This window comes from Synchiropus splendidus, chromosome 4, assembly GCF_027744825.2.
Source record: "Synchiropus splendidus isolate RoL2022-P1 chromosome 4, RoL_Sspl_1.0, whole genome shotgun sequence".
NCBI lineage: Eukaryota > Metazoa > Chordata > Actinopteri > Syngnathiformes > Callionymidae > Synchiropus > Synchiropus splendidus.
This window is the reverse complement of record NC_071337.1, coordinates 1,845,280-1,872,598: the sequence shown is the minus strand read 5'-3', so window position 1 is coordinate 1,872,598 and position 27,319 is coordinate 1,845,280. Positions and strand designations below refer to the sequence as shown.

Sequence of the window (27,319 nt, the reverse complement as noted above, 5' to 3'; positions counted from 1 at the left end):
AATGTCGTCCTTCTGAAGAACTTTTAGCACAAAGACAGCAGCCATTAGGCTCCTAATCTAATCTAATCTAATCTAATCTAATCTAATCTAATGAGGTCACACCGTGACATTCCAGCACACTTTGTTGACAGCAAATTCACTTCCAGTTGTAAAGTGACCAGACAGTGAATACTTTCAAACACAACGTGATGGTGGAAGAGAGAAACCACATGAAGACTCCAGTTAGAGAGACACAGTGGAGCAACAGCAGGCGTCATCAGCATGAACCAGCGGCATTGTGAAAGAGACTGGTGTGCCGCAGCTGTGCGCTGAGAAATGGACGTTGTTCCCCTCTGTATTTGACTGTTGCAGCTCATGCAAATGACATTCACTCTCGAGGAAGGAGAATCCCAGGTTGGGAAGTGGCAAGATAAATGGACGATAGTGAGCAACTAAGCAACAACAGAATCCTTCACAGCATAAAGGTGGAAAAAGGAAAATGATGTGGAACACTAAACACTCATCATTTAAGGAATGATGTGAGTGATACATTATGGGACAAAACTACATGTCAAAGGTGAATATCTGCACACCATCAATGGAAAACCCTGACACCCTAATATCAGACTCAGGCACATGAGAGACAGTGTTGGAGAGGAAGAAGAGGTTCATGATGACGGACATGAAGGTGTGACCAGAGGAGGATGAGGGTGGAGCACCTGCTGTGAGAGGAAAGACAAGGAAGACACTAGAGGAAGCCGAAGCAAAACCACGGCAGCAGCTGACTGGCCGATGCTGATGTGGGACCTGGCTTCAGTGACAGCTGGGCTCACGTGAGGTTGCAGTGAGTGAGTCTCACCCTGATGGCAGCCTTGTTGCAGCACACGCGGTTGATGGCCAGCCAGGTGGGAAGGTCCAGCAGACTCTGCAGAACCTCCTCATCCAGCTCCAGGTTGGTGAGCTGACCCTCCCCCTTCAGCGTGCTCAGGTTGATCTTGTCTGGGGAAAGGTTTTTAGCAAACCTGGAAAAGGGAGAAGCACAGCAATGTTCACTGACGGATTCCAGGGAAAGCCACGGGAACATTGTTGGGCGGCTGATGCTGTTGACTCAGGTGTTCATTGTCAATGTCCTTCAGTAGCGGTTCAGTGTGTTTCAGCTGAAGAAAAGACCTGAGAACTTTCAACTGGCTTCATCACAGTGTCAAAGTTAGACTTGTGTGCTTGATGCTGACATCTGGTGACATCAGTCCTCAACAATTCCTAACTTTCTATTAGGGATGCTTGGCAAGGCTTCTAGGTAACGGTATTCATTGCAATACAAATGAGAGAACCTCATTCACAATCAGGCCTCGCCCCCAACTTATAACACCCTGATCATGCGGTAGGGATGGGAGATAGACAAAAGTGATCACGATAATTTCAGTGATGATGAGACACTCAATGTTTCAGGTCTCTGGTAGAAGCCGCTGGTGTCTGACAGGCTGCTCTGCCAGCTTTATTTAGGGGTTAGATGGAGCCGTCTGCTGTATCTCATGTCTCTGAACAGTTGACTTGAACTATGGAGCAGTCTGGACACATTTCCTAGATGCTGCTGAAGTAACATTAGAAATCAGGTGAAGAAATGATCATGGAGTCAGATTCTATTCTCCAGATCATGATGCAAACTGTCAGTCCTTTGTCTTGTGTGATGAAAAACCTTGTCACAATTCTCTCTCCGAAAATGCTTGTTTTCCATGGCCTTATTGAAGATGTCACTCAGACTTTGAGGCTTTAGAATTTGTTGATGGTCCCTAACTGATGGCGGCTCCTAGCATTAGCGCTGCCTGTGAGAGTGTGTCCTCCATCGGTGAAGCCTAATGGGGACGTGGAAGAGGACGCCACCACCAATATCCAATATCCAACTGCTTTCACCAGCGCAGCGGGAGAGCTGCATGTGTTGATGTGAACCAAGGCATAGGAGCGCGTCAGAGAACCTATGAGGAACACTCCATCTCATCAAAGAAACAGGGATCCAGAGACTCAGAGTCGACCAGTGTCATGATCAAAGGTTCCCTGGATTAAAAATCACTTTCAAACTACCATGGTGAACCACAGTCCACCACACTCTCCACAACTGTCACACGCTGGTGTTGGCTGCCAGACGGCGTGGAGCTGGAGAGCGCAGCGCTGTCGCGGTCTCATCATGTTCATGTGCGGGAGTGAGCCACGTGTGATCTATGGTGAGATGCAGAATTGTCATGGTGGAGATTGTGTTTGGCAGGATATTGTGTACGATAAGTTATCGTCCCTATCATGCGGTGAATCTTAAGTCTCCCTCACAGACGGATGGTGTGTGTAAGCGCTGCCATAAAATATGGTGTTGCACTACAGTGAATCAGGGATCAATTGTACAATGAAATATACACAGTTGACAACTGCTAGTTCAAGTTAGTTACACAGAACAAAGTGTAAGGTCAGTGTTGACAGAGCACAGGAGGAGAGACGCCCTCTGCAGTCCTCCAAATGTGTCTTCCCACAGATGCTTCAGCTCAAACAGGAAGTGGCCAGGTGATGCCATCCAGCAACCTTACAGAGTCAAAGCAAGGAAGACGTAGCGCCACTCGCTGACCTTCTGCTTCACACTCCGATGCATGTGGAGCTGCGCTGCCTCAGCAGAGCCAGACACAAACAGCCAGCGCTCTGATTACTCATCAACACCGCTGTTGTGGGTGAGGACATGTCAACTCGGTCCAGGCCACAAGGAAGTGAACAACTCAGGACCTAGAAACCTCTGACTGCAAGCATTTCTTATCCTCCACACTCTAATCCGCAGGGGCTCCACAGAAGGGCCACGGTTCTGTCTCTAGTTGCTACCTCGTGGTTCTGCGATCATTTTGACCACATATTTGAATAAGCACTTTTTTTCAGCAAAGAGTAATGGAACACGTTACTACTTCAAAACCAGCCAGTAAAGTTACAAATCCAAGTCACTGTGTGTTACTTCTGTTGTTATTTTCTGAAAGCAAAATATTGACGCTTGCTTTCTTCTGCTGCGTCTCGAGGCGTGACATCACGTACGGGACACGTACGGGACACGTCAGTCGCGGCGCCAGCATGCAGGCAGCTCACCTGTCAAGCTGCCAGAGCCACGGAAAAAAAACAAAGAACAACAGAGGTGAAAGATGCGAGTTTTTAGCTGAAAATGAAGCCGCTGCTATGTATTCATGTCTGTTACAGATGACAGTGTTAACACAACAGGCTCTGAGGGAGCACAGAAATCGCAGAATAAAGAGAGCAACAGTGGGAAGCGCGGACGCAAAACTGTGTACGAGTTTTAATCACGTTGACAGATTAGATCAGGCAGAGTTTTGTTTTGATGGCAGGAATGGAGTTGTACAATGATAAAAGGTCTTCCATCCCCAGTTTTCAGAGCATGTGTCCAGAATTATTGTCATGTATTTTAAGTTTTTGCATTTAAAAAGTGATTCACTACCCATTAGCAACTGGTTTCCTGAGTGTATCTAACTTGAGGTTTCAGGGCAACAGGTGGGGAGGAGAGCTAGCTTGCTGTGCTGGGAGCAAAAACCAACAGTGAGACAGCAGGTTTTGGTTCCATCCAACTAACCAGCATCAAACGCTGACTGGTGAAACAGAGCATCCTGATTGGCTGACAAAAGAACCTAAAGCCACACCATTCCTTCAGTGGATCAGTTTGACACCACAGGTCTTTTGCTTCTAAACAAGCTGCCAACAGTTACGAGGCTAACCTCGGTCTTTGATCCTTACTCAGCGCGACTGATCTTACTGGGCCAACCTGGGCCCAGGTTCCTTTGACAAAGTCCTATAGAAAAGCCCTATTCAAACTGTAGCTACTGACACTCACTTGTTATTTTGCCAGGCTATTTGCAGAAACAAGTTTCAGAAAATGTATTTGCTTCCAAGGTGCCCAGAAAGGGGCGGCAATATGGCAAAATATATCATGATTTATTGATGTATTTACTGACTTTAAATAGCTGTTTGGCTTGGATCACTTCTCTTTTGCATGATGTGATTGGATTTTGAGTTTCCAGACAAATCCTTCGCTTCTTTGCCTGAACTTGCTTCATAAAAACAATGATTCTTTCTCTCTTCACATTTTGGAGCGCATTTTTTTTGTTCTGCATTTGTTTCTCAAAGTAAACTTTTTGAGCACAGAGCAAACGTTGACCATGTCCATGACCATCAATAAAGTTTGGAAGTGAGACAGGTCAGGTTAGCCGTTAGCTCTGTTAGCTCTGCGCTGCAGACAGTCTTTGGCCTGGTGGCGGCTTCCACAAGGATCCCTCCCTCCCTCCCTCCCTCCCTCCCTCCCTCCATGGTTCTGTGGTGAAAGTGTGTGGCCCAGTCAGAGGCGCATCAGCTTTAAAAACAGCAGGAAGTTGCTCATGTGAGCGGCTTCTTGGCTGTGAGTGTGTGGGAAGAGGAGCGCCGCGCACCACAGCAGCGCTGCTTTGACTGACGGACACACTGGAGCTCTACAGTATAGTTCTAATTGTCAGGATTTAATGTCACCATATCGCCCACTTCTGTCTCTGGACACATGAGGTGAATCAGGTGGATCATTTTCCCACTGCACACCTGACGGTCTCGCACGGCACACTAGTGTGCCACAGCACCCCGGTTGAAAAACGCTGCTCTATACATTCATGACTTGTCTGACAGATTTTAAGATGACAAGTGAAACACTTGAACCCCATCCTGAAGAACACTGGCTATCTGAGTCACATCATCACCGGTCATGAACCTCGCTCACATATGACAGATGAACTGCAGCGCCTGGAATGAAAAGATTACCGCACTCCTCACATGGGACAAGGTCGTGACCCAGGAGATTAGGCTTACAGGCGGGTATGTCGAGCTCTGTGTGGAGTCCAGTCAGGAAGTCAAGTCACTTTTGTCAGAGGCATCTTACAATGTGTGTCAGTGGGCTCTTTGTCACCACGTGGCCTGATGTCTTCCATAAGACTGTGGCCGGAGAGTTGGCAGGGCCACAGCCAGAATAACCCGGGCGTCGAGGGCTAAAAGCATTCTGACTGAAGAACTCGACAACATTCAGGGCAGCAGTTTTTGGTCTGGTTGGGGCCCCATCTTAGTTCATCCTGGCTTGGCCGACTTAAATCCAGGTCACTGACTCACCTCTCATCAGGTGGCGGTGGGAAGATGCAGAGACTCCGGGCGTGTTTATCACTGTAGCTGTGGTAGGGAATAACATGCGAGTCAGCTGCCGAGCCAAGGGAGTTGGTTTGTAAGGAGAAGAGTCAGGTACCCTGCGGGACACCTATAGTAAAGAGGCATGGATCCGACATAGACACTTGCTAGACGCTTGTTCTGAGGTCTGAGAACAGGGCTGAGCCCGGGACACTGGTGGGGGGTCAGAATCACAGTCTGGTATAAGGAAATGAACCCACAGAGATTCCTGTTCAGAGCAGATGCAGATGAGTCAAGACACTGCACTGACTCACGCATTTGGATTAGGTTTTGAAGGGGCAAAAGTCCCGTTGTTAAGCAACTGTTCATTTCTTTAATGTCAGATGCAGAGGAGCAGTGGACAAGTCTTCATAAGGTGTGATCAGGCCAAGCCAACTCGTGGCTCCCGAGCCACATGCAGCTCTTTCCCCAGTTCCATGTGGCTCTTCAACCAATGAGCCACCGAACTGGCTGCGGTATCAGTCAAGTTGCTGTTGAGATGATGGTTTATACAGGAAATAAGAGGGAAAAGTAAGAGCTATTGCAGCTAAATGTCAAAATATTGTTCAAAGACTTTGACTGGTGTTTAACTTTGAAACATAAACAATAAACCTGGCTGCAGGTTCAATGGTGATGTGAGTGGTGGTCCTCAGACTTGGAGCCTCATCAGACCCACCATCAACACCCCTGACATGACTCAGTTCCACGTCTGAATCTGTCCTTCCCTCAACTAAAGCTCTGGCATGTGTTTCACCTGTGGTTCACTGTTGATGGAGGTGAAGTCTGTGAAGATGAGACGCTCCAGTCTGCAGCGTGGCTCACACTCACACACAGACCGGGGCCACGTTATTGGTGGCAGGAGCCACGTCCCAATATAGAGGAGTCAAGTCAATGGCACCCACATTTCTATCTACGCTGCTTGATATTTCCAGGAGGATCAGGGTCAAATGGAGGGATTTGAAAAAGACATGCACCAGAGACGTACGCTGGATGTGAACCAGCAACCTGGTGACACACAGGGAGGAGCTTTAACCTCTACACTGAGTCAGGTGAGCAGCTGCTCAGGTGACGCCTCACAGCCTGACGTGTTTGGAGCATGTGGCTCTGTTCAGCAGCACAGTAGAACAGTGGGGCCCTGAGCCTGGGACTGGGAGGCCTGAGATAGATTCATCTGAGACACCCTCTCTCAGGGATGTATTGAGATTTCTCTTCCACAGGCAGCTGAGTGGAAAAGCATTTGTGTAAGTTTCAAATTAAAAATCAACCAAGCCCTTCTGAACGAAAAGCTCCCGCCGCAGGCAGCAATTCCCAGGATTCAATCAGAAGCCAGTGTTCTCATTAGCTTTCCTTGTTTCTTACACGGCTGGTGTTACAATGTCTGAGAAATCATGAGTCAGGACGTGGCGTCCTGCTGGAGGGGCATTAGATATCGCGGAGGGAAACCCTAAAGCAAGCATCGTCTTCTTCACAGTGGCCAGGGCCAGGAGCGTTTCTGTCCCGTCGCCGTGGTCGTCTGAGTGAGGCTTGGGTGCCAATCATTAGCAAGGGCCCGAAACCTTTCCGATCCAGTCTGAATCATCAACTAAGTGCTATGGATTTTTTGTTCCGCTGGTGTCGTGATGGCTTCATTTGAATGGACTTCTGTGGAAACCCATTTAAGGACGGCTGCTGGGACACTCACCAGCCCAACCTACAACAAGAGTCAGTCATTTTCAAACACCGAGGACAGTCTAAAGAGTGTGAGCCGTTTCTCCTGCCGCTCTGTTTTGCTAAAATAAGGCAGCGTGCACTGAGTCACGGAGCCAGTTTGGGTTAGACTCCTCTCTGTCTCTCTCTCTCTCTCTCTCTCCCTGATGTCAGTCGGCTGCACCACAAATGCATCATCACGGAGGTGGAAAAAGCACAAAGTCTGTTTCCACTCCTGGGCTCCAGAAATATCCACATCAAGTCACTTGGTGAAGCAAAGGAAAGTTGCTGAGTCAGCCGACTGTCCTGAACGCTTGTTTGTGGTGGTGCTCAACATGTCAGCTATAATACCGGGGGATGAAACTAGCACTTGACGGAGGAGCTCCATCATTTTCACGGCTGATGTGGAGGATCAGTCATGTGGCGCTGCACCCAGCAAAAGAGGGCGCCGCAGGTGTGGAAGCGTGGCTGATAGGATCTATGACACCATGCGCCGACATCAACAACCGCTCCCGACATGACACTCTTCATGTCTGGATCAATCCGTCTCAGCAGTTTTTCTTTTGTGTCTCTTCACAAATTCAAGTTTGTGAAAATTCAGCTAATATTTTCACCGTTTCACACATCACCATAAATAACCAATTCATGCATGGGTTGGTAGGGTATCAGCTGTGTTTTTTTACTATAAGACACAGATTGTTAGATCAGATCTTCCTTGGAAATCTTAAGTGCAGCCAATATTTTCTTTCTTGTGTTGGTGCACGTTCATGTCTGCAGGTTAAATATGACTGATAAAACAAAAAGGTAAAAAATGAGTCGATGGAAAGGACTAGTTTTAATTCCAGTAATGTGTTTGTAAATATTTCATGAAAACACTGTAAAGAACGAAAGAGAAATACATTTAATGGTCAGTCACTAATATCCAGCATATACACTTGATGCTTGGGCCACACATCCACACACACATGTTCTACTGATGACCATTCCATCAGCCACCGAGTCCCTTACACACTTGAGAACAAGACCCCAAGATACTTCGACTTCTCCCTAGTCTCACATACATTATAACTTCAATTAAAATTTCAAGTTAATTTCAACTTCATCCTTTATGGTGTAAAACAAATATCTCACTCAGACATTGGTCTGGCTTTGTGAGGACCTGTACTGGCCATCACCCTTTCCCCAGCCTCTCCCCCTAAACCTCACTGTCCAGAACACATGGCTCACCAGGTGTCATGTTTCTCTATTATGAGCTTTTATTTTGGCATTTCCCAGTGGTGTGTTGTTCTGTTTCCTCCCTTGTCACACCTCCTCCAGCTTCACAGCAACACACCTGGCACCAATCTTCCAATCAAGCCATGTGGATTTCAACACCTTGGTGCCAGACCGTGTTGCCAGATGGTCACTTCGTGTCCACCGTTTTTCTTTTCTCCCTTCCCTTCGTGTTTTCTTCTTTGCTTTACGTTTCGGTGTCGACATCCTTGTTTCGTCGTTCGTGTATTTGTATTAAATCTCTTGCTTTATCTACTCGTGTGTACACCAGCAGCGACTTTAGCATTTGGGTCTGTTCCCCTGAGCCGCCAAGACACCAGGGCTATGAACTAAACTGAGCCCCGTTATTTTTAAGTTTGGACCCTCAACATCTTTTTCGTTACATGTGCTGCGATGTTTGTGTTCAGTGGCTCCTTTGGCTATTCTACAAAGTCACTTATCCGCTTCAAGTTTTGGGGGAAACGCCACAGTATTGACATTAATATCCCTGCATCAGTCAGCTTTTTATTTCTGTTGAAAGTCACTTCCACACTGCACGACTGACAGTCGAGCAGCCGGAGTGCAGGACTGAAATTCTCTTCAAACATTCTAAAGTCAGTCAACTTTCTGGTTTGGTTCTCGCTCTACAAACAAGTGTTTAACATGACAGTTCCTTCGAGCCAGCGACACTAGCGGCGCTCTGTATCGACAGTCGTCCTCAAACCAGGTTAAGACGCGTCTGAAGCAGGTGGATACTTGATCAGCACAAGGAATTAATATTTCACTGGTCACAAGACCTGCCGGGCTTCTCCTCCACCAACCTGCTGTTTCTATATTAGTGTGTTGATGGTGGTGCGGGAACAAACACCTTCTATTTCTATCTCATCTGTGTTGTCTCTGCTCTCTCATTCTGTCAGCCTTTCTCCGGCTTCTGCTGAATTATTGAAGGAGAGAGAATTTGACAGGAATCTGAGGCAGGAGAAAAGTGTTTTTATCCGTCCCGGGACCACACATATCCGAAAAAACATTTGTCAAAACTTAACAGAGGTATGAGTCAACCTGCAGGGAATCAGGTCACTGTGTTTGGAAGTGCCTGGTTGCGTAATACTGAGCTTTGATCAGACAGATCGAACGACAGCGGCGAGTGAAAAAGATCATGTTCACAGGGTTTCAGGGTTCAAACTTAAATATCTGTCAATCATACATGACGTCAGAGCCTGCGAGATGTGGACGGCCTCCGGGGTCACTTCACTGTTTGTGTTTATTTATTTAGCTGTTTATTAGTTGGATCACTGAAGACTGAGGAAGCAAACTATATGGCGAGCGCAGTCATCACCACACCTCTCGTCTCTAGTCTCACCTTTGACCGTAAACACCAGGTCGTCCAGTTTATCATGCAGTCTGGTAGCTTCAGGGATGAGATCTTTTCCACTCAGGAAGGAGCCCAAACTGAAAGACTTGCTGTCGGAGCAAAACATTTACACTTCACTTTCATCCGACCTGGGTTAGAAGCGTGCGGACGCACCACAGGTGTGACGTCACTCGCGACAGCGGGACAAGGCTCCTCATGAGGAAGTCAAGCATTGAAAGTTGTATGAAGGGACGGTGGAAAAGAATCAATTATTCATGGGAGCAGGTGAATGCTGCCCAATCCTGACAGGGCAGAATGGGGGGAGGCTTCTACACCCAAGGACATTTGTCAGGAGAGAGAAACCTCGAGGAAGCGTTTCCCCAGACGCCCCTCGATCGAGCTGTTACTATCAATGTAAAGTAGGGCGTGATTCATAACAACTGCTGGGTTAAACCAACTAACAGAGGGCAACATCTGTCTCATATTTACAGTTTTAAACGTCTACTATATAAGGGTCAAAGAAAATATTCATCCTCTTAATGGTGTTTCAAGTCAGCCATTCTGATTTAATAAATAAAGACATGTATACACCACTGCATTTCTAATGTGAACAGTACACCGAGTTGATTTAGGAAGCTGTTCTTTGCTCTGTAGGACTGCGACACTTCACTGACAGTCAAACTGACAACTCGCTTGTTGTCATGAACATCATACTGGATAATATTTTATTCAAGTTATGCCCCTGGACAAATACACGTCTGTATTTACAGGATAGCAACGTGTGGTATTGTCACTCCTGCATATTTTCCACATGAATTAGATGACTTGACGGATACTTTAGGAAGATGTCTGTGTTTGAAGCTGGCGGAGTATCTCGTACTGTGACTGTACGTTGTTGTTCACTTGTTGTTCAGCCACAGTAGCGTGTTGTGATTTCAGCAGCTCAGACCAGTGATGCAGGCTCGCGTCAGGCGACGGTTCGAACCTGCGGTTTGGAGGGAACCACACGCAGTGACTCTCAACTGCCTGTGACTGACAGATGACCTGTCCAGCCTCTCCGCTCATTCGATCATCATAATGCTCATGAACCACACTTGCCTCGCTAGAACATTAAGCCATAAACTGAGGTCTACAGGAAATACGGACGCGGGCACGCGCAGCTTTAAAGCTGCTTCCAAATGCGTGGAAGAACGAAGAAACTGTTCCAGTGAAACGCAAGGAGACCAACCAGTTCCCGAGTATCGACCCGGGCGAACACGAGTTGGTCCTCACTGGAGCTTCTCTGCGTGGAGAGGAGGCGCGAGGCGGACGCAGAGATTGTTGTTTTAGCGAATCACTCGTGAGCACTCGACTGGTCCAACCTGTCAGGGATTAGCATGGCAAGCTAAACCAGCTAGTTAGCCGGTTAGCCGCGGGGTTGGCGGGGGGCAGTCGGTCAGTCATGTGGGTCACAGCCAGTGCTGGGTCACAGTCAGCGCTGGGTCACCAGGGAATGCAGTTAACGACGCGTCTGGGTTCAACATGGGACGAGGCTTCACGACCAGAACCGCCCGTGTGTGTGTGTGACAGCTCCCGCCGTCTCACCCCCCCTGCCCACACTGACCTGGAAAGATGCTTCAAAATCTGCTTCTTGATGAGTCCGGCCATTGTCGGTCCCGTCCGGTACCGAGCAGCCCCGGAGTCCCGCTTAGCTCAGTAGCTTCCGCTCGACGGACGAACGCTCGTCACCACCTCGTCATTTCAACAGCAGGAGAGACGCTCCGTGAGGAGCCGTGGGCGGGCGGGTCCGCGGAGCCGCTTCGTGGCTGAGGCCATGTCACGGAGGTCCATCCACGGAGCACCGGTGAATCGTCCCTGAACACCTGGGCGGTCGGTCGGCGGGTCGGCCAATGTCTGCTGTCACCGCGGCGAGGCGTGGACTCGTGACGCCTTCAAGGACCGTCGGGAAAATCTGCAGCACCAACTCAGCCGCTTTTTCTTCATTCATTTTCAATGGCATTTTTATCTGGAATGAGTGCGTTTTAAATATTATGGCCCATATAAATCGATTCCTATGTTTTACATAAAAAGGTCTGTGATTTTTGCCTACGCGTTTGAAGATATTCTCCCGGACTTCAGTAATCTTCTTGTCTTGGTTATCACTGCGACATAAACGCATGCGCTTAAATAACCAACGCACTATTAACAGCCATTCTCTCATTTCTCCAGCTTCACTCCATTACGTATCCACAAGGGGCTGGAGCCTGTCTCTAAAATGGTTTACATCGCACCCTGACAGTGGGAGGAAATCCGAGTGGAAAGACAGACAAGCCCAGGGAGAACACTCAAACCTCGGTTCCATCCGAACCCAGTGTCCTCGAGCGTATTGCTGAGAGAATGCAACACTAACTGTTTAATTCAATTTGACATTCAGACAGTGGGTCAGTGTCTCTGTCCATGGCAGCTTTATGACTATTGATTTCTAGTCATGTGACCTGCACCAACTGGACATGTGACCTGTGCCAATGACACAGTCTTATCAAGGTTTGCGCCAAGATCAAGAAGAAAGTAAATCCTGACGTTACATATCGAAAATGCTTCATATAAATTGGATATTAAATGAAAAAAAAAACTATTCAAACTGAGTTTTCATTGAGTAATTGCATCGCGCAGCCTTTTATCTTTTTAATTTTGTCTTTCGGATTGAAATATTGGTTGTTTTTATTCGTTCTGTTTTGGGACATGACGGCCCACACCAAGGTCATGTGACGTGGCCGCAATGGAAATTGAAACAAGGTTGGCGGGTTTTCTTGTACCCTAGCGGCCTCTGGTGTTGGTGATGTGAACTACTCATTTTGACCTTTCAGTTTTCCTGCGACAGATACCGTCGCGTTGAGTAAACTTTGTTGTGTTGACGCTCCGCGAGCTGTGAAACGTTCCGATGAAGACTGGTCGGTTGGACTTGAGGTCAAACTGAACCATGATGCTGGGATGCTGGGCTGGAGCTGCCACGTATGAAGGGAGGGGCGAGGTCATGACCCCTCCTCCGCGCCCCCTCCTCTTCTCCTGGATGATGCGAGATTGCAGGTTGTAAATAAACACCCATCTGGAGGCTTCAACCTTTCCAGGGTGTCCCCCGCCTCTCACCCCGTGGAGCTGCAACAGGCGCCGCCGGTTCTGTCCATGGACAGGTGTTGGGCTGCGGATGACAGCGCCAGGTCTCCCAAATTATGGGCCTCCGACTCTCCAGCTTGGTCGGAGGCGAACGCTTGAGTGACTCGGTGACGTCAGAGCCAGGAGTTTGACTTTGTTTTTGACCGGGGTAGTACCCGTACACCGCGTTTCCTGGTTCTGAGGGGCGAACGTGGATCGAAGAGTTGAAAAGCGGTCCGGCCCCCATCCGCATACCTCAACACGACCCCCCCACCCCCTTCCTCTGAAGGACACGACGCGCTCCCTGATACGCTGCTAGTTCCAGTGGGTTTGGACCCGACTCCTGATCCATCCACCACTGCACGGCTCCGGCTCTGACTCCCGGGCTCTCCACGTCCGCACACCCGCCATGGCCGCCAAGAACCGGCAGAAGAGCGAGAAGGGCGAGAAAAGCGCCAGCAACCACGAAGATGCGCCCAAGAAGAGCCAGAAGAGCAACGGCGCGAGCTCCGCGGGCCCCCAGGGGCCGCGCTCTCCGCAGAAGCCAGCCGCCACCGGCTGCCTCCGAAGCCTCGCCTCTGCGCTGCTGTACGCCGTGTTGGCGGCGGCCGTCGGCTTCGCTGCGCTTTACTGCCAGAAAGTTCTGGAGGAAGTCCGCGAGGCGAGCGCGAGGACCGAGGAGAGCGCGCGGAGGAGCGGCCAGCTGCGCGGCGCGGTGGACGGAGTCCAGCTCCAGGTACCGTCCAGCAACTCTTACGCTTGAACCTGTGGATCAGAAGTTTGCTGCGGCTGCTGCTGCGGGTGACGTCACCGGCGGTGTACGTGTCCGTCCGTCTTCACAACCGAAGTTCGTTTGAGATTATTTTGTTCCAGCCGCGAACTGGTAACCAACCGAAAGGTGAACTGATGGTATTCGTGTTTTGTTAGACAGTTTCTCAGCAAAGATCAGAGTCAGAGTCAGCTTTATTGCCTGGGTCAGTGAGGATCCCACCAACCAGGAAAGTGCCTTGGCACAACCTGCAACAACGAACAAAACAATAATACTTCATCTATTAATACAAGAAAATAATGAATGAACAAAACTGAGCAATAATGTGAGATCACTAAAGATGATTTTGTGTTCCTCCGAGAGGAAATGGTCCCTGCAGCGCAGCATAGTAAACCCAAGCTGCACAGAAGCACACTGTAGGATGAAGATATTATCTAGCAGAAGTAAATATAACAATAAGATGCAGAAGCCAGTGCAGCGACCCAACTGTTGAGCAATGTAAGTCCAGCCAACCCGCCAGCAGTGGTCAGGAGGGACGGACGGACGGACGGACGGACGGACGGAGGCGCTCCTGCCAGGGTTCAATTATTAAAGTGAAATCTGTTTTAACTCTGGAGTGTGAGAGATTAAAGCTTCAGCACCTCCTGGCTCCATCCAGCCCAGAGAATAAGAGCCTGGCTTTGACTGTAAGTGCCTCCTCGCAGGTCGGACGGAGCTTGTTTGATGGACAGATTTCTTCACCCCTGTGTCAGGCTCCCTGGTGGCCATGCGCTGAGCTAATATTTATCGATGCTCATCGGTTGCTTTCAACCTCAGGTACGGCTCAGCGCCTGAACACTTCCTGGTTAGTCAGTGTATGTATTTCAAACGGACGAGGGAGGGAGTGAGTCAGTCTGAACCTGACTCTCCTGTGGTCCACGCCTTCACACTGCCTCCCTGGGGCAGGTTTTTAATGATGGCGGAGGAAGCTGCCTGTAAATAGTTGGAATAGCCAAGAGAGCGCTCAGCCCAGCGTCAGCAGGGAGGCACAGGTTTAACAGGACCTTTGATTTGCCATCGGAGCTGTTGGATTCAAACACGCCACAGTCGCTAGCAAACACCTGCCATGGCCCTCAGAGCTCAGCGCTCGGTCAAGTGGAAGCTTCAGGCCGTGTTGCTTCAGCTCCGGCCTCTCACGTGCTGGTGTCACCCGCCATCTTGAGGCAGCTCAGTGTCCACACTTCTGCACTGGCTTCCTCCGTCAAGCAGGTGGTTTGTGTTGAAAGTAACTGGGAAAGTTCTGGAGCAGGCTTTTAGCTAGGATGTTGAAACAGGGCGTCCAATATCCCGCCCCCCAACACATAACCCCGCCCCCTCCTGACACGCCATGTCAACGACTGACAACTTGCTTTGTAAAAAACACAGCTGTAAACACCTATTTGTACCAAAATAACTTGATAAACAACAGATAAACAAGCTGAGTCGAATAAATGTTGAGTAAGACATGACCACGGTAACACTTTGAGATGCAGCTGTTTTACTTGGCTGACCCTGATTCATTAAAATGATAATAATAATAAATGATTCTTTCCCTTACGACTACAAGCCATGGTGATGACAGGCAGTTGTATCAGCTGTGATGGTTTTCTAAACTGTCACAACCACAACCTTCATTCATTCAAACAACACATATATATATATCACGGCTTGTCGCTTGATTCAACCAATAGAAGACTTGAAGTTTGATCCCTGTTAAGCTATTTTGCTCTCATTCTGAAAGGGCTGTGTGTTTGTCCGCTTGCTGCGGGGTTTTGGCTTTTAGCGAGGAGGGCGTCTGGGCGTCTGCAAAACATGAAAAAATAGACGCCAGATTGTCGAGCGTCATTTGGCCGCCAGGTGCCGCCATATATCAGGGTACTCTGGCAGCCAAGATACGGTCAAGAGTTGGATGTCCATTTTTTCATGTTTTGCAGATGGCCAGACGCCCTCCCAGCTAAAAGCCTGGGATGGGAGGAGGGGGGAGCGCCAGGTGTTCCTCAGATTAGAAAGCAATGAGGAACTTATCTGTGGTTTCCTCCTGTCATCAGCGTCAGACATCCTATCAATAGCTGCTTCCATGCCGCGAGTGTTGCGACTCACCACAAGATTACGGCAGTAAACAAATACAGTGACCGCGATGGCTAAAATACGGGGGTGAAAGGTTCGAGAACCCGTGAATTTGGATCATATTGGGTGAAATTACTGGGCAGAAACCCAATTTAATGTAAACCAGTGAGATGACAGTAGGAGTTGGGCATTATACAGGCACTGAATGGTACATTCAGGGCGTCTGGTTTGGAGTGCTGGAGGGCATCAATTTTTTCATTTGGGATCACCGTCTGGATCCAGGATCGTTGGGGTGCGGGGGGGGCTGGAGCTGCTCGGTATGGGGCGGTGCTCCCTGAGTGCTCTGCTGAAGGTTAAACTAGCTGCTGCTCATTCTGTAACTCGGAGCTCAAACCTCCACCAACAATGAAATCTTTAAAGAACTCACACTTTGTTCCCTGAGAGGGAATGGACCGCTGGACCACCAAGGAGCACTGAGACCTTGAAAGTCCTGAACGCCTGAATTGATGGCTGAAAAATGAGGCGACTCTCTCCCTAATAGGAAGCTATCATTCCAAATCCCTCCATGACCTTTCAAGTTATTTGGGGCGCAGACAAACCACCGCTGTGGAAAGCGTCTCCTTCTTGGTGATGATGATGATGAAGGAGTGGACAGGAGAGTTGTGCTGTATTTGATCCAGATCTTCTGAGAGAGTGAGGCATGGGTTGGATGTTCTTGGGGCGTCTCACTGGGGCATCAGTCTTTGTGTCCCGAGCTGAAGACGGAGTCTCACCAACGTGCTTTCCATGTTTGCAGGTGGAGTCTCTGAAGCGCCTGGTGGAAGGTCTGGAGTCGTCCCTGAGCATCACCCGTTCAGAGCTAGAGGGCGCTGTCAGCAGAATGAAGGCAGGGGAGCTGGAGACCAAGAAGGTGGACGAGACTGTGAGGAATCTCCAGAGTGACCTTCTGGCTGACCTGTCTGAGAGCATCAAGGAAGTGAAGGTGGCCCAGGAGAGCGACCTCTCCACCGTGGAGAGGAGCGTGGAGCAGCGGCTGGCCGAGGTCAGCGAGGCGCTCAAGGCCAGCGTGGCTGAGGTCACGTCGGCTCATGCCGAGGTGCAGCAGCAGGTGGCCGGCCTCCAGGCGCTGGTGGGCGGGGCCGAGAACCCTGCGCTCCTCAGGCAGGAGCTGGAGGCCATCGTCAACACGGTGGCGGAGATCAAAGCGGCGCAGGGCGCTGAGGACTCGCGGGCCGGATCGCTACGGGAGCAGATCGGCTCGGTGAGGGAGGAGCTTCAGACACGCAACAGGGAGGTGGCGTCGCTGTCGGACGAGGTCCAGTCGGTGCGCGCGCTGGTCCAGGAGGCGGCGGGGAGCCTGAAGCGCTCCCTGTCCGAGGCCCAGCTGGACCTGCAGGCGCTGAAGGACCAGAGGGAGACCCTGGAGAGCGAGCTGGAGCAGGCCCTCAGCAGAGCACAAGAAGCCCAGAAGCAGGCCAGCGAGGCGGCGGCTCAAGCCCAGGGGAGGTCAGAGGAGCTGGAGACCAGAGTGAAGGCGTCCGAGGAGAGCGCCGACTCGCTGGCTGCCTCCATCTCCGACATCACCTACAAGGTGGACTCGCTGCTCGGGAAGGCGGGCACCCTGGAGAGCTCTGTGGCCGAGCAGGGACGCGCGGCGGACGACGCCAAGGTGACCTTGGGAGGAGAGCTGGCGCTGTTGAGAGGCCGGCTGGACCAGCTGCAGTCCACTCAGGAGAGCTCGGCTTGGGAAGAGCCGCTGGAGGAGCTGCGGAAGAGAGTGGTCTCTCAGGAGGAGAGTGGCCAGAGGGCGCTGCAGAGCTTGCTCTCCAAGCTGTCGGAGCTGGAGGAGAAGACCTCCGCCAGGCTGCAGAGTCAGGAACAGGCCATCTCCTCCCTGCAGGAGGGCGTGTCCAGCAGCAGCAGCAGCCGCGCGGAAGAGTAGCGCCGCCGGCCGCCGCTCACACACTTGCACTGGACCTGAAGGAAGGTCAGCAGCGGGCGCTGCTGATGGAGCTACAACACCGTCGCTCATGGACCTTCTTGAACATGAAGCGGGACCGTCGGTCCCGGAACACTCCAGAATGGGTGTCACAGGACCTGGGTGAGGGGCCACTTGTAGTTCGGGTGCCAACATGTTTCAGGGTAGCACTCCTTTTGTTTACTTTTTCCAAGGAATAAAGATTGTTTTGACAACAAACTGGAGCCGCTCTGGTCCATCAACACGGGAGGAGAACCAGTCGTCCATTAAATACTCTGCAAGACCGAAGTTTAAGGAAGTTAAGAGCAACAAATATCTTCCACGTTCTGAACAAGAGGTGACGGCTGGTGTAAGCAAGCAAAGCCTTCGCCAGGGAGGCGTCCCATGACCTCTGACCTCTTCTGTCGGCTCTTGGTTTGTTGCTGTTGCGTTCATGTCATTTCCTAATCCAGACCTATCGATACGAGTTGGGCAAAAATAACCTTTGACCTCTGGCGTTTCTGATTCATGATGATCGGGTTCTGGCTCCACTTTGGATCAGTTGTAGCAGTTCACATCAACATTACACACAGTTGTAGCAGTTCACATCAACATTATTCACCACTTTCTGAGCAGGTGTGAGTCGAGAATTTATTTTGAAGAGCGACCCCTGGAGGACAGCAGGGGCAAGTGCCCGGCTCCTCCGCCTCTCAGCTGAACTCCAGCTGGATGCGAGTGTGATAAATCTCTGCCTCTAAATTTCTGTGACCGTGATGCACTGCCACAGAGGTCAGCCCAAGGTCACGTCGGCTGCGGACTGTCCGGTAACTCCAACGTTCCCAGACCCAGCTGCCGCTCCGCTGCCGTCAGGTTACTCAGCGAGCGCCGCAGCTCCGTGATCTCCCGCTCCCTCTGGGTCAGGTCCTCGGCCAGCCTCCCGATACGCAGAGTCAGATCCGCCAGCTGCGGGTCAAACGCCGCGAAGTCCCGCTTCATGGTGGCCAGCTTCGGCTTCAGATCGCTGGCGAACGTCACCGTCCGAATGACCCGCGCTCTGCTGCCCTCCAGCTCCCGCAGCCGATCCGAGATCTTCCGCTCTGCCGCCTGGAGCTCCGGGACTCTGAGCCGCAGCCGCTCCACGGCCTGCGTGTTGCGCTCCGAGGCGGCCCGGAGACCCGAGACGCGCTCGACACTGCTGACCAGGAGGTCCCCGATGCGCTTGACCATGCTGCGCTCCACCTGCGCGGCCTTGCCCTCCAGCTCGCCAACGTGAGACAGCAGCGGGTCCAGCTCCGACTGCAGGCCGTCCATCCTGCGGACGTCCGTCCTCACTGACGCCACCTACAGGCCACACACAAAGGTCAATCATGGCAGAGTAAGAAAACAAAACGAATCTTTTGATCGACTCAAATCAGTTGGGTGAAGGGAGACCAAGAGTCCGAGTCAAGACCAGGACCACTGAGGGGCTGAGACCAACACCAAGATGAGATCAAAGACCAAAGTCAACCCAGAAACTACTTTTGCAGTGAGAAACAAACGTGTGTGTGTGTGTGTGTGACTTCTGGATTCAGCTTGGTCTCAGTCTCGGTCACACACACCCCCCCCATGGGTCTTGGACTGGCTCTGCTCTCAGTCTCCACAACACCAGTAGCCAAAGCAAATTCCTTGCTCCTCGGCTGCAGACCCAGACTGGCGTGTAGATCCACAGAGTCCAGGTCCTCACAGTCCAGGTCCAGGAGCCCACACTGGCGCACCTTGTTGGAGAAGTCTTTGGTGATGGCAGTGGTCCGTCCTTGGATCTGGTCCACAGCATCGGTCAGCGTGGTCAGGCTGCCCTCCAGCAGAGACCTCCTCTCCGCGAGCTCCGAGGCCCAGTCCTTCAGCCGAGCCACGTCCTGGTCCAGCCCCTCCAGAGAGTCCGGCTCCTTCGGAAGACCCGTCAAGGCCAGTTGCAAGCTGCCACACTGCCACACAGAGGAGAGAAGGGTCGGGTTTCAAACAAATTCAGTCCGTTGGAATTGAATGAATCGCTCATACAAAGACGATGCAGTCCAGCAGGGGGAGCATAGAGCAGACCTGAGTCCTGAGCTACACCATGTAGGAACCGTTTATTTGACAGTGGGTGGAGACTCACGAGTCGACAAGCACAGAATAGACCCAGAGACGGTCCTCAATACAAACATGTTTGAAGGTCCTGAGGTGTGAACCATCAGGTCCTTGCTCCAGAAGCCCTCAGCAGGGGAAGAGCACCAACCTGCACGTGACTTCTGAGGCAAAGACGGCAGTATTTGAAAAGTCCTGGATAATCCTCCACCACTATCCAGTTGTATATTCAAATGAGCGACAACAAAACAGCAACAACACGTCCAAAACCAAAAAGAGTTTTCATTCCCTTCTCATTTTAAGAAGAGATAAATAAGAGATGTGATCAGTGAAATGCATTTGACAGGTGTTGGGAATAACTTTGGGATTTGGATGAGGGTATCAGGTCTCCCCGCTGGTCCAGGGGTTTGGGTTCTGGCCCTCACTCCTGTGGCCGGGGATCCACTCCAGGATTCTTGGTCGGCATTATTTCCTCTGGCATCTGCTTCATGAGGAGGTGTGTCAATGGTTCACTCCGGGTCAGCCGAGCTCCCCCCCCAATCCTCCTCCTCCAGGGCCGCCCTGCTCTCCCTCAGCACCACGGCGAGCTCGTGCACCGCCTCCTTCACCACGGACAGCTCCTTCTTCATCACGCCGATGGCGCTGTGGGCCTGCAGCGAGTCCACGTCCTGCCGCAGCTGGAGGATCTGAGCCAGCGCCTTCAGCATGCTGTCCTCCGTGCCCAGGACCTGCAGGGTGGCCTCCTCCAGCCTGGTCTCGGCGGCGCTCAGGTCGGCGGCCATGCGGAGGATGGAGCGCACGGCCTCCTCCACCCGGGGCAACTGCTCCTCACACTCCTGGGCCCGGGGGATGTGCTCCTGCAGCTGGGCCTGGAGCTGAGCCTCAGCCAGCGCCAGGGTGCGGAGCTGCTGCTCCAGTCTGTGGACCTGCTGGGTGTTCCAGTCCAGGTGCTCCTGGGCCTTGCGGGCGTCAGCCTCCTCGGTGCGCTCCAGGGCGCGGGCGTTCCTCTGGGTGCTGTCCTCCAGCTCCTGCAGCTTCTCCTCCAGGAGCCGGGCCCTCCGCTCGGCCTCGTTCACCTGCGCCGTGGCGCTGGTGTGGGCCTGCCGGGACCAGGCCTTCAGCTGGGTCAGGTCAGAGCCGGCGGCGGCGAGCCGCTCCTGCCACGTCTCTGTCACGTTCAGGAAGCGAGCGTTGACCCGCTGCAGCTTCTCAGACGCCGAGGCTTCCTCGCCCTGAAGCACCGTGATCACGGAGGAGAGCGCCGCCACGTCCCGCTGCAGTCGGCTGCTCCGCGACGCTGCAGACAGCGCCCTCTGGAGGTCCGGCTCCGAGGCGTCCAGCTGCAGCCGCAACACAAAACAGGGAGCTGTTTCTCTGGAGGTCCACGGTCCGCAGCAGCAGAACATGCACGACTGAAACATGCAGCGTCATCACGTCTGTTCCCCCAGGCCTGACTGGGAACTGGAGGGGGCGCTAGAGAGCAATAGCACGCCAGTGTCGTGCCGCCTGACTGGGAGGTTGTCGCTGCCTTGAAACTTGAAAAGTTTGGGAGGGATTTGAATGACATTTTCAGGAAACGTGTGAAATGGGACACAGAACAAATGATTCGGTTTGGGGAGAGATAGGTCTTTGTCCACTGGGAGGTAGCTCTGGAGCGGTGCCGCCACCTGCTGTCCGTTTGAGTCAACTGCACTCGGAATATTTAGCTGACTATATATTGGTGAAATATCAGCTGGACAGGTTTGATTTGGGGTTCACAAGAAGTCACGGCATGAAAGCCACTGAGCCCCAGGTGTTTCCCAGTCCACTGTCAAAAGGATCAGCAACATTTGTGACTTGAACGACTTTGACGAGATTCGGCTGTGATTCTCGGATACGCAGCTTGTGCTTCGTCACGTCATGCTTGACCTTTGACTCCCGATATTTGGGTTTCAAATGCATCACCACCTGCCCCCTCTAGTAGCTTTGTATTGACATGAAGGGAGAGCAGCATCACCTGCGTTTACACTCTACACAGCCCTGTAGGTGTCGCTACAGACACGAGGGGTGAAGTGTGAGGGCAATTCAGAGCCCAATAACAAGGCGCGGAAGGTGGACCTCGCGAGCGCAGAGGGTCATGTCAGTCAGGACTCCACCAAGCCACACACGCGAGCTCATACTTCTCTTCATCCGGGTTCAGAAAAATAACATTGAAACGAGGCGAAGTGTTTCACTCTGACTAAGTCAACGACAACAACCAGTCGCAGTGAGGTGGGTTTGAAACTGGCGGAAGCAGAGGATGCGTTCAGGTTCCGGCAGCATCAGATCTGTTCAGTTGGCCGTGAATTTCAGGGCCAGTCTGGGATCAAACCCACGTCTGTTTGGGGCGGTTTCCACGCGCGAACCGAACCCACCTTTCTGGAGAGCAGCAGAACTTGCTCCTCCATCGCAAACAGAGCGGAGGTCTTCCCCAGCAGAGCCGCATGCTGCTCCTCTATCCGACCGAACCTCTCGTTCTGCTGCAGAACCATCCTGCAACACAAGCTTTACTGTACCGACCGTAAACACAACGCGGTCGGAAGATGCGTTCACGAACTCACCAGCTCAGAGCGGCGCAGGCGGCAAGAGACGCCAGGCACAGGAAAGTTTTCAGGTCCCCGAGCCACGTTTTATCGACGTTTCCCGTCTCGATCGAGACTTTCTGGACTTGGCTTTTCTCGCCTTCGGCCGACGGTTCCTCGCTGCTTTTCTTGAGCTCGCCCTGCTGCGGAGTCTTCTTCCGCTGTTTCACGTCACTAGGCATCTTCTTCACGAGAGTTTCCAGCGACAAACCCCGTCTTCTGGTGGAAATCACGCACCTTTCATGGCGGTTGGAGCGGAGCACAGGAGTTTGCCGAACTCGCCTGCTCACAAGTCCTCGTTGTATGGATGCGGCGTTCACGTCCTTTCCGAAAATAGTTGCATTCTGTGCAATGCTATAGAAACTCAGCTTTAATTTTTGTAATGTATTTTAAATATCCACACATTTGCATTCATGCATCTGAATACGGCACGAGAACATAATAACCATAACGAAAGGTGTGTTTTATTCGCACAAACGCGATAAAGAGTAACATTCCGACGAAACAGGAGGGACTTGAACGCATCAGCCAGCCACGTAGGCGGCAGCCAAAAATCAGCGTCACAGTATACGACAAAACGGTTCGATCTGAGCAATTGTTTTTTGTTTTCTAATTTATTTTTTATTATTATTATTGTCATGTTCGTGTCTATGTTTCTGATACTCATATCGACACAAAGTCTGAGTGACATCTTCAATAAGGCCATGGAAAACAAGCATTTTAGGAGAGAGAATTGTGACAAGGTTTTTCACCACACAAGACAAAGGACTGATAGTTTGGATCATGATCTGGAGAATAGACTCTGACGCCATGATCATTTCTTCACCTGGTTTCTAATACGGTGGTACCACGGTTCTCGACCACAATCTGTTCCAGACGGCCGTTTGAGAAGCGAATCTGAATCAATTTTCCCATGACAATGAATGGAAAAAGAAATAAAGCTTTTGTAGGAGTGACTGTAGAGTGTCTGCTGCAGGTGGCTGTTCCTCTGTGTGTGTGGCCGCTGCATGTGGGAGGGGTTGCCGAGTGAGTGAGGTCTCTCCAGAAGTGAAGAGGTGCCCGGTGCGTGTCCAGCTCTGAATGTGCGCTTCTGTGCAGTTTGGCTGTGACAAAGTCATAAACCAAGTCACGCTCTGTCCCAGACTGGCCTCATCCCTGTCCCAGCTCCAGCCCACAACAGAACATCAAACCCTGGGGTGAGCGCTCCAGCACCTCCCCTGTGACACTCTACCACGGTCCAGTGTGGAGACAGGAAAGGTTTGACACCTCAATATGAAGAAAAAACAGTCAGTCAATGGAGCTAACGGGACACGTCTGCGTACAGAGGCTGCGTTATACACAATAACAGAGCGCTTCGTGGGTCAGGTGGTCGGTCCGCGCACGTGATGGTTTTTCCGGCTGTTTTTGGGGGGCGTTCGAGTTCTGGATCTTCATTCGAAATCTGAAGCAAAAAAATCTAGAAATTTTGGTTGGAATTCTGATTTGTTCGAATTCCGAGACGTTCGAAAACCGAGGCACCACTGAGTAGCATCTAGGAACTGTGTCCAGACTGCTCCATAGTTCAAGTCAACTGTTCAGAGACATGAGATACAGCAGACAGACGGCTCCATTTAACCCCTAAATAAAGCTGGCAGAGCAGCCTGTCAGACACCAGCGGCTTCTACCAGAGACCTGAAACATTGAGTTTCTCATCTCTGCGCTGAGTTCACTGTTCTATTGAGACATCAACAAACCATGGTGTTGGAGACAAACTCCACTCATGAGTTTCATCATAAAGTGCAGTGTCCACCACATGGAAAAGAAGGAGCATGGATTTATCCTGATAATTGTTGTTATTGCCAAAATGACAACATTTATCACGATAACTTATTTGGCCCATATCACCCATCCCTACTGCACAGTACAAACACACAGATCACGCACCCGAGTGGATGTCGGAAGAGTCAGAGATGGCAGATCAGCAGCTTCAGTCCAGAGTGCTTCTTCTGTCTCTCTGCCATAATCTCTGTCAACAGGCTGTCGGGACAATGCACTGCATGGTTTGGGTTTTGGGAGGAAACCAGAGTGCCGACAGATTGACTTGTTTATTGAGACAGCGTTGCGTTTTTGGGGAAAATGTGTCACTGAACACAGGCAGCGAGATGGTTTCCTGTCGGCAGAAACCAGATGCTATCGTCAGCGAGCGCCTCTGCCTCGACATGAGCTCCAGTGATGCCATGTGAGGCACGTGACTTCACCCAACTGGGGAAAGAAACACTGTCAATCTCTGCAGAATATCCACTTCCAGCCCGCGACACACCAGGGATCCTCCTCATTCTCCTCATTCAAATCCATCACCGCTGCAGACAGGACGCGCTCTGACGACAGCACTGCGCTCAAGCCATGACGCCAGTCTTTACGGTAGATTGCCAACGTGCGCAGCAGAAAGTGGCAGCAGGACTCGCGCGGTGGTTTCATGTCCTTGAAAGATTCCCTGATAGCTGACAGAAATGTGACTCCATGTTCATGTGCAGCAGGTCTTCTCCTCCATGTCTGCACAGTTTCATGTCACGTCAGCAGCGCAGCTTGCAGTGAAGCTCTGAGTGTGTGTCAGTGTCATGAGGGCTGTTTTTGCAATGTGATATTACAATTCAGACATAGACTGAGATCCAAAATGGGTACAAGCAACACAAACCGCCTCAGTGTTAGTGGCACCAAAAAATAAAAACAATGCGCAGCACTTCTGGTTTGGCCAAAGAAAGAGTGAAAATGAATCCAAAGTGCATCACCGACCTTCAGCTCAAACAAGGTCAACAGTGTGCGCCTCTTACTCTCAGCTCAAAGTGACAACAGAAACAGTGTGTGAGAGTCGTAGTGCACAGGTGAGAAGAATGCAAAACATGCACTAACATGGAGCTCTGACAAACAACTCAAACCACTGAATAAAAGCGAGATTAAAATGTGATTCATTCATCGCAAAAGCCGTCATTATTTTGGTTAAAATCTTGGAGTCTGCAAATGTGTAGTTTGATGCACAGATGTGCGACTGGACTTGCAAGTCAGCAGCTTCACCTCCATGAATGTGAGACATGTGAATAAAGAGTCCGTGTGTTGGTCTGATGCTGCGGTGCTGCCTCCGCTCTTCACACCTGATCAAGCCAACAGGAAGTGTTCCTCTCGTCACGTCCTGCTGATGGTGTTGAGATAGAGAGGATGAAGCAGCCGTCGCAGCAGAGTGTCTCACAGACGACACCATGGCTGCACTGCTGCTGCTGCTGCTGCTCTGCTCCAACATCCAGGCTCTGGTCATCAGAGATGCAGGGAGGAAACATCTATTCCCCCTGGACCGCACCGCTGACTTCTGCTCCGTCTCCAGATGGACCACTGAGGGGACGCAGCTCCTGTTCAACTCTTCAGCCTCCTATTATGAGATACACCCTGTGAATCCTTCCCACTCGGGTCAGTACCAAGAGCAGTGCTGGACTCGGGGCAGGGTGACCCTGGACAGGAACTCCACGCTCCTCGTGTGTGACGACCAGAAGATGATACGTCATGAGGGTGTGGTCCTGACTGCTGGAGAGACAGTGGAGCTGAGCTGTGACGAGGTGGGACCAAACCAGAGTGTTCAGTGGGCCTATTGGACATACCAACATGGATTAGTCTCAGTAGAGGACAGAACACCTCACGGGCACCAACTCCAGCTGCTGCAGAACAAAGCTTCCCTCCTGCTCACTGCTGACAAACCTGCTGGTTCCACCATCACCTACTTCTGTCTGGAGAAGCAGCAGCTCAGGTGCCACCTTCACAGTCGTTTCACTGTTGAAGTCTCACGAGACTATATCCTGCGCTGGGTGGGAGAGAGTCTGGAGCTGAACTGTTCTGATGGCAGCAGGGACCAAACACACAGGTGGAGGATGTTTAATTCACTGAGGTCTGAGAGAGAGAGTCTCAACTCCACTCTGATGTTTCCATCTCTGACACTGGGCCACTCAGGTGTATACGCCTGTCTCCTCAGTGATGGTGGTGATGAGTATTATCGCCTGTACGTGTGTCCTGAGCCTGAGCCTCCTGCTGTGCAGCTCTTCACTGAGGGGGAGGAGCTCACTCTCCACTGTGGGAACTGGAGTCAGACTGATGAGGTTCGCTGGTTCATGAGGTCCAACAGAACCAGAGGACAGGTCTCTTATGTTCATGAGGATCATCGACCAGACAACGTGCATCTCTCCGGCAGCAGCCTGGTGATCAGGAACGTCTCTCTGCAGGACAGTGGACAGGTCTGGTGTGTGAGGATGAGAGACTTCTTCAACTGTGTATTCATGTCTGAGACCCTGGTGAAGCTGAGAGAGCCAGAGGAGGATCACCTCCTGCTGAGGTCCGTGCTGCTCAGTGCTGTGGTGCTGGTGCTGATGCTGTGTGTGGGGGTGGGGGTGGGGGTGCTGGTGTGGAGGGGCAGGAGGAGAGAGCAGCTCCCAGCAGCTGTGGAGGAGATGGAGATGTCCCAGCTGTCTCCAGAGTCAGACGCGCAGGAGGAGACTCCGGTCTGAGCCGCCGCGATGCTTGTAAATAACCGCTGACCTTTGACCTCTCTGATAAGGAAAGTGTGCTCTTGATCAGCTTCAATAAACGTGACATGCTTCTGACACAACCTCTGTCTGTGTGACTCACTCACTCACACTCACACACGCACGAGCTCCAGGAAACTCTCCGTCCAGTCGACGTGGGACGTGATCAACCCCAAACTACACCGAGAGAATGACTTCATGAAAACAAGATCCGTGGGTTGGGCCGGATCCAGAACCGTCTCTGGTTCTGGTCCGGATTTTGAAGGAAAGGTCAGGCGTTTTGAAGGAGTCACGTGACTTCTGGGACGTGCTCAGAGGTCCGTTGGATCTGAGAAGGTCCGGGACCCAAACTTCACGCTTCCATGGCCTCAGCTGGGACTCGCGCAGGTCCTCTCTAAACCGACAACAAGCGGTCGGTGTGTTTTGTTTTTGTTTGTGGAGGTGACGTGCAGTGGCGCTCGTGCACTGAAGGACTCCCGGGACGAACATTTCACCAAATCATCATCAAAGTGTGAAAAACGTGGAAAGACTCTGTCGCTGAACATGATTGTCCAGCATCGACATGAAGTGCGGAAGGTCACAACAGGCCACAAAAGATCAGGTTGTTTCTCTGGTGGCTTTGAGGGTCAAAGGTGAGGGGTGCGACTCAGGTGACACGGG

The 27,319-nt window shown here is 51.3% G+C and overlaps 3 protein-coding genes across 7 annotated transcripts in view; 1 reads left to right on the top strand and 2 right to left on the bottom strand.

Moving 5' to 3' along the window:
• The window catches only part of bltp3b (bridge-like lipid transfer protein family member 3B), a 34,713-nt gene extending 23,331 nt beyond the window's left edge, over positions 1-11,382 (bottom strand). For all 4 annotated transcript variants that reach the window (XM_053862014.1, XM_053862015.1, XM_053862016.1 and 1 more), the window contains exons 1-2: positions 11,076-11,382; positions 839-1,001 (exon numbers count right to left, since the gene is read on the bottom strand). In XM_053862014.1, the coding sequence (XP_053717989.1) occupies positions 839-1,001; positions 11,076-11,119 (207 nt within the window). In that variant the 5' untranslated portion in view covers positions 11,120-11,382. The remainder of the gene's footprint in view (positions 1-838; positions 1,002-11,075) is intronic.
• Positions 11,383-12,835: 1,453 nt separating this feature from the next.
• ckap4 (cytoskeleton associated protein 4) lies at positions 12,836-17,780 on the top strand. Its single transcript, XM_053862526.1, has 2 exons — positions 12,836-13,340; positions 16,255-17,780. Exons 1-2 carry the CDS (start codon positions 13,014-13,016, stop codon positions 17,398-17,400), a joined length of 1,473 nt encoding a protein of 490 aa, XP_053718501.1. The 5' UTR covers positions 12,836-13,013; the 3' UTR covers positions 17,401-17,780.
• On the bottom strand, positions 17,436-22,402 carry LOC128757327 (inhibitor of nuclear factor kappa-B kinase-interacting protein-like). Of its 2 annotated transcripts, XM_053862528.1 has the most exons (4): positions 22,098-22,402; positions 21,912-22,029; positions 19,170-19,379; positions 17,436-18,756 (listed from the first exon to the last, which is right to left on the bottom strand). In XM_053862528.1, the coding sequence occupies exons 1-4, from the start codon at positions 22,298-22,300 to the stop codon at positions 18,217-18,219; spliced, it is 1,071 nt and encodes a 356-aa protein (XP_053718503.1). In that variant the 5' UTR covers positions 22,301-22,402; the 3' UTR covers positions 17,436-18,216. The 2 variants fall into 2 exon arrangements, with proteins under 2 accessions (XP_053718503.1, XP_053718502.1); XM_053862527.1 differs by lacking the exons at positions 17,436-18,756; positions 19,170-19,379 and adding an exon at positions 19,409-20,858.
• Positions 22,403-27,319: the final 4,917 nt, after the last annotated feature.

Excerpts from the sequence above, each read along its gene's own strand:
- ckap4 (XM_053862526.1), top strand. The coding sequence starts at position 13,014 with ATGGCCGCCAAGAACCGGCAGAAGAGCGAGAAGGGCGAGAAAAGCGCC. Across the intron at positions 13,341-16,254 it reads TGGACGGAGTCCAGCTCCAG|GTGGAGTCTCTGAAGCGCCT; the intron begins GTACCGTCCAGC and ends CCATGTTTGCAG.
- LOC128757327 (XM_053862527.1), bottom strand. The coding sequence starts at position 22,300 with ATGCCTAGTGACGTGAAACAGCGGAAGAAGACTCCGCAGCAGGGCGAG. Across the intron at positions 22,030-22,097 it reads GCCTGCGCCGCTCTGAGCTG|GATGGTTCTGCAGCAGAACG; the intron begins GTGAGTTCGTGA and ends CTTGTGTTGCAG. Across the intron at positions 20,859-21,911 it reads TTCTGCTGCTCTCCAGAAAG|CTGGACGCCTCGGAGCCGGA; the intron begins GTGGGTTCGGTT and ends TTGCGGCTGCAG.